We start from the raw sequence: 6,597 nt of genomic DNA on the forward strand, positions 1-6,597 counted from the left end.
TTCCGCTCTAACCTTTCAAAATAAGACAATCTGCGTTTCGGATTAAAGGCCTGAATAACGGAGACAAAACTAGAGATGGGCACCAGCGCCCCTCCCGACCCCACTGAGGGACAAGGGTGTAAGAAAATGGATGGATGGATGGATGGATGGATGGATGGATGGATGGATGGATGGATGGATGGATGGATGGATGGATGGATGGATGGATGGAGGGATGGATGGATGGATAACGGAGACAATTTAAGCATAGATTATATGAAACGATTAAATTAATTTTCATTATTTATTGATAATATTGGAAAATTGTATGTATTAAGGACCTGAATGATGGAGAAGACTTGAGCACATATCACATGAAACCTACGTTTATTTTAATTATTTGTGGATAATATTGTCAAATTGAATGTATTTGAATGTACTTTAGCAAATACAAAGACAAAATGACCAAAGCAACAAACAAAGACAAACAAACAAACAAACAAGCTAAACTAAACTAACTGTTAAAAATAGAAGAAAAATATTAGAAAATGTATGACAGTTAATCATTTTTGTGGTCTCTACCCATAGTTAATTCCGAAAGGAAAGATTATTATTATTATTATTATTATTATTATTATTATTATTATTATTATTATTAATTATTAATTAAATTAATAAATGTATTGCAATTAGAGACTTTGATATTGGGAATTTATATAGTGCCTGAAGTTACTTTACTTTACTTTACTTTACTTTACTTTACTTTACTTTACTTTACTTTACTTTACTTTACTTTACTTTACTTTACTTTACTTTGAAATTCATATCCTGGTTTGTCAAGTCAACTTGACAGATATTTATCAGCAAATCTGCAGCTGTTCCCCCAGTGCACCAAATATCTCCAAATACATATTTTAAGTAGCAAATTTCCAGGCACAGTGGTTTTTGCAAGACAAAATCCAACAGAAATATATCAGAATTTGCTTAATGTACTAAGTTTTATTGTTTATGTTGACATAGTACATTTCTATTTACTTTGTGTTAAAAGTACATTCTTCTTCAGTTTTTGGATTTTGAGTCAGAACATATTAAATATGATCAACCACAATCTAAAAATATTTAAATCTAATCTCAAGTGTACATCAGATTCCAAACAAGCATTATTTAGACACTCTTTTTTTACAGTCTCAAGGATTTTATTGTTTGTACATGAAAATAAAAAATAAAATGGTAAACAAAGGTATAGCACAAAATAGAAAAACAGAGAACACCTTAAGTTGCTAAAGCTCTTTCTGATCAGCGTCTGTGTGGTCCAGCTACAGCTCTTCAATCCGGTTAAATCAGCCCTATTGCAACACATTGTTTCCATTTTTCAGTCATCTGTTGTAGATATGCTGCTGTGTGTTGAAACATTGTCCTGTTGATGACCCAGTGTGGGCTTCAGCTGTTGGACAGATAGCTTCACATTTGACTCTGCAATACTTTGGTAAACAGAGGAGGACATGGTTGGCTTAATGACTGCAAGGCGTCCATGTTTAGTGGCTGGAAGACAAACCCATATCATCACCCTTCTGTTTCAGGCCTGACAGCTGATATCAGGTGTTTGTGCTGATTTGTTGACTTTGATTTTGGCTAAACACTTTGCTGTGCATTATGCTCATGCATTTTGTTTTTATCTCAGCTGTCCTATTGACAGATGTTTTGGGGTTCGTTCAGATTCAACCTTGTTGTCACTTTCTTTCTCATGACATTTTTGTTCAGTTTTTCTCTAAATATACAGTGATGAGTTGTAATATTAAATGTGTTGAGGCCACATAACAGTGTATAATAAGCTTTTGGGGTTTCTTAACAATTAACTTTAGAGTGAATTTCAAAATACACCAAACTGCCTATTAATCTCTTGCTCCATTTTTCCCTCATTTTTGAACAACACACCAAGATACTTATACTCTCCCACTTAAGCACAGGATCTCAACAATGACAAGTGTATTGAATGCTTTACACTGAAATTCATTGTAGAAGGATGAATTTCAAGTTGTTTGGACATTATAAACTTTTTCAGATTGATGGGCAACCACAGTTGCTTCACCAGAGCCATTGCTGATGTCATGTCTTTAAATTGGCCTCCAGACCAATAAATCTTCCAATCTGCTTGTTTCTATGTAATAAATAATGGCATTGTGGGATTTTCTGTGTGCTTTTTGTCAACCTGGTATCCATCAAACATTTTGATTATGTCCTGATGGCTAAAACCAGGGATCTGAAGGAGGGGCTGCTTTTTTAAGTCAACAATTGTATAAACTGCTGGTTGAAATCTTGATTAAATGGATTTCATCTAACAGTTTGTACAATGTGTTCTAGGGTGTAAGGTCTCAAGTCTACATAATGCTTTAAAGCTTTTAACAATATGAAACAATATGTGATCAATTGTTGGATTTATTCTGCACACAGTAAAGACAAGAGTGAAGTTTTTGCAGATGCTAAACAAATGAATTCACCAGACATATGGCGGCAAAAAAATATATTACATCAAACATCATATTTCGTACACAGTAAAATCTTATAAACACAGCCATATTTCAAAATGTGAGTAGGGATTTCATATATGTACAGCTATTTACAGTCAAAGTTTTAAAGATGTTTGGGTGTTTTTCCACTAGCTTGATGCAGATCTCCATAAACACACAGAATATGCACAGTCCATATGGGACAATGTGTTCTAGTACATGGAACTCTCCAGACTGTACAATCCACTTTTGTTCACATTTTTTAAATCAAAAATCTTTGGAAATCCACTTGAAGTCTCCAAATTAGCTACCTGACTTTGTATGAGTCAGATGAAAGTCACAGAAAGATAATCCACAACTTCCAGAGGTCAAAAGGAGAAACCTCCCGAGGATTATTTTTAGAGTCAATCGGAAGACTTTGCAGATTTTAGGATTCAGTCTCATGCCAGTTTTCCCTCAGCCGGGTCTTGCCCAGCCTCTTCTTGCTCTTGGATTTGTGTCTTTGGAGGACCGACGGCTGCAGCACGGATTGGTCCTCGAACTTGCTGCCGGACTCGTTGTGTTGCCTCGAGAACCTCTTGCACTTGCAGGAGGTCACCACGGTGATCTTGTACGTCCTCGTGGTGCCGTCCTGGCACTCCAGCTGGATGCGCTGGGTGCGGGTTTTGTCGTTGACGCAGCGCCAGTCGTGGCTGCTGCTCCGGCGGGCCCAGAACTTCCTGCCGCGGGACCCGCCGATCCAGTTCTCCAGCATCTGAGCTGGGAGACACTCGCCTGCGCACACCAGCTCCTTGATGGGGTTGACGCTGGTGCAGTGGCCATCTGAGATGTACTTTGTGGACCTCAACTCTCTGCAGCCAATCTGACTCCGATCTGTGGGCGAACAGATAGGATCATTTTTACAGCTATAGATATTTTTGAAACAATCCAAGCATTCGCCCTTTAGGATTTCTGACTCCAGTTTTCTCCCATTACATTGGCTGGGAATCCATTTGAAGCTTCTGGCATGAAACATGAAGACAAGGATGCAAGACAATAGCTCCTCAACCTTTCTTCCTTAAATCATAATTACAGCATGGTGACAAAAAGAGAAAAATCATGGATTAGCAGGAGGAATGCACTTTTGCAGGCAGGCAGGTTTTACTCCTGCAGGCTATGAAAACTGTCCCCCCTGCTCTCCCCTCCATGGCTGTAACCCAATTCCTGCTCCATTCATGCATCTCCATACACCTCTGTGACAGCGTTGGATGAATGGAGCCAGGATGGGCTCCGTCTTCCTGTCTCTTACTTACACTCCCTCCACCCCCAAACATCCCCATCCATCAGGGTCTCATACCAGGAGAGCCGCAGGGCAACAATGGCGCAGGGAGAAAACCTCATCCATCTGGACTGCAGCCATCTCTAGTATACACTGATGTTTGTCTTTTTATGACTCCATTTATACAATATAAAAAGAGAAAACTAAAATCTGTAGTTTTCAAAACAATATTCTTGTTATTGTTCTTATTTGTTATGCTAATTTTGCTGTATTTTACTGCTCTTATGATTGAAATATATTTAGATATTCAAACATCTATTGGAACATACTCATTTGATTTTGGTTTTGCACAAGAGGTGCAAAAATAAATGTTCATTTAGTGAGAAAAAAAGTAATCTTATGGCACCAGAAACAGACAGAGACATCTGCTGTGATACACCGTAATGCTTATTTTTTAAACTTAATTTTGACCTTTTAGTCAAACAAGATCATGCTTCTTCCTCAGGATTTAAATAAATCATTCAGAAATGCAGCATATACTTTGATATGAATATCAATATGTTTTTTTTTAAGTTACTGCAAATGTGATGGTTTTTGCAACTTTTTCTAGCATGTCTCACTATAAAATGTGTCACACTGAATAACCGATATTTCAAGGAGGGATAGTGGCGCTAAATCACTCATATTAATAACAAAATCCAAATGAACAAAATAGTTGTTTAATATGTAAACAATTGTATTAAAACAAATTAGACAATATAGGATATGATTTAAGAAGCTTTGGCTTCTTCATGTGAAAGTTTTGTTTTATTTGATTATTATTATTATTTTTATTAATTTGTTTTCTTCCATTTTATTTTTTACATTTTTGAAATATTTCATTTTATTACTATTTCAGATGAAAAAGTGCACAAATATTGTGACATAACATGGCTGCAAGTGTTTGTAAACCCTGTGAGTTATGCTTTTGTATCAAGCTTTGATTAAATTCAATATTTCGTTGGTTTGGCCACTACCAAAATATTGAATTTCGGTAGTGGCCAAAAACTGTAGTCAAGTGAGAGCAGTACTACTAAAACATATTTTTATTCAAATAAAAGTAATAAGTAAGCAAGAGTTCAGAATTGTTATTCGCCGTATTAAGATTAATTAACATTATGCATATAAATCAGGCATTATTACAGAATGTTGTAGGAGTTGCGGTAAAGCAGTAAAGGAGCGCAGCATCCTTCCTGTCCACTCACCGCCTCGCTCCTGCGCAGCCGCACCACCGCCCTGTCCTCGCCCTCCGGTGCGCGCGCGGTTCAGGGACGCGTTGCTCTGCAGCTCCGCGGCCGGAGCGGGACTCACGTGCGAGGACACCCGCTCCGTGGCGTCATTTTCCACGGCCTGGCAGCTCCTCAGGAGGACGCAGAGCAGGATGAGGGAGCGACACGACGCGTGGGCGCTGAGGAGCATGGCTGCCTCTCTCTGTTTTAATCAAATGTCAAGCTGAGAGAAGCAGACAAGTGTCCTGGTGCTGGATGAGCTGCTGAGTGCGAGGAGAGAGGTTTTAAATGCGACCCGGCCCGCCTCGCGCTCTGGCAGCTGCTCAGGTATGTCTGCTTCTGGAGGATCTGATTGGTCGCCATGCATCACCGCTGGTCTCAAACCTCGCCCACTTGTTTTATTTTAGTTTCAAGAACCTGAAATTCACCCCATGTACTGAAGAAGAGTGGCCTGTCTTCCATCACGAATGTTTGTTGTTGTTTTCCCACAAATAATCATGCATAGTTAATCTTAAAAACAAACAAATCTGGTAGTAAATACATTTTTAAAAATTGACATACTTTTTTGAACCAAGCTTAATCTTTCCGGCTTCTTTGATAGGAGTGTGTCGGTATACCACATTGGCAGAGATGGGCAGAGTATCAAAAGTTGTGCTCAAGTAAGAGTATAACTACTTCAACTTTTACAAAAGTAAAAGTAAAAAGTAGCTATCCAAGAAATTACTCAAGAAAGAGTAAAACAGTTTGGTAAAAGAAAAAAAAGACTTCTGAGTCACTGATCAAAACATAAAAAATTACATCATCAGATGAACCAAAATGTAAAGTTGTGGGAAAATGTTTGTATTCTAACAACCAAAATGAAAATGATTGATTTAAAGAACATGATTATAAAATAATAAAATAAGACAGTTGTAGTGGCACTCTTTCTTCGGTTTTTTAAAAGAAACCACTCAGAGCTGCAGACACAATAACTTCTTCACTCGCACGACATGACGAGTCCTTTAGGTTTAGATGTCTTTACTTAAAAATAAAGAGGTTACAGGTCATTTGCACGCACGGTAAGAAAACTATATGCTCTCGTACAGCTTTGTCTAATATGGCACTGCACGTTCTCCATTACATCACTACAAGGGAGCGTCAAGCATTTTTCATATCAATAATTTTCTTAGAACTAAAACTACATAACAAGATGAATTAAGAATTATATAAAATATAAACTGCAACTATAAAATTTACTTTTCCACATTATATCTTTCCTGCTTTATGGCTCTTACAACAGTGTTTCAGCTTACTTTCCAAAACTTTAAGAAATCCTGCTACATCTTACATTTTAGGCCAAAACTAACTATTGATTATAACTGTTCATAATTGTATCCATCATTGCAAAATCCTAAGTACATAATGTCATGTGAATAATGCCAAATTTATTTTGAATCGTGAGAGTTTTTAGGGTCCTTCAGGTAATTTCTCAGATGGCATTTTATCATAATTTGGCTACTTAGTGTAGCTTTAACAGTTTAAAGGACTCAAGAAGTAGCTGGAGAAGCAAAGAAAATAATATTTGGAGAAGGTACAATCCTGCCAT

The 6,597-nt window shown here is 37.5% G+C and overlaps 1 protein-coding gene across 1 annotated transcript; it reads right to left on the reverse strand.

Annotated features, from left to right (window-relative positions):
- Window positions 1–2,397: 2,397 nt before the first annotated feature.
- On the reverse strand, window positions 2,398–5,434 carry sostdc1a (sclerostin domain containing 1a). The gene is made up of 2 exons (XM_008430932.3): window positions 4,989–5,434; window positions 2,398–3,359 (listed from the first exon to the last, which is right to left on the reverse strand). The coding sequence occupies exons 1-2, from the start codon at window positions 5,200–5,202 to the stop codon at window positions 2,914–2,916; spliced, it is 660 nt and encodes a 219-aa protein (XP_008429154.1). The 5' UTR covers window positions 5,203–5,434; the 3' UTR covers window positions 2,398–2,913.
- Between the last annotated feature and the right edge of the window lie 1,163 nt (window positions 5,435–6,597).

This window comes from Poecilia reticulata, chromosome 16 (assembly GCF_904066995.2).
Source record: "Poecilia reticulata chromosome 16, P_reticulata-male-v2, whole genome shotgun sequence".
Taxonomy (NCBI): Eukaryota; Metazoa; Chordata; class Actinopteri; order Cyprinodontiformes; family Poeciliidae; genus Poecilia; species Poecilia reticulata.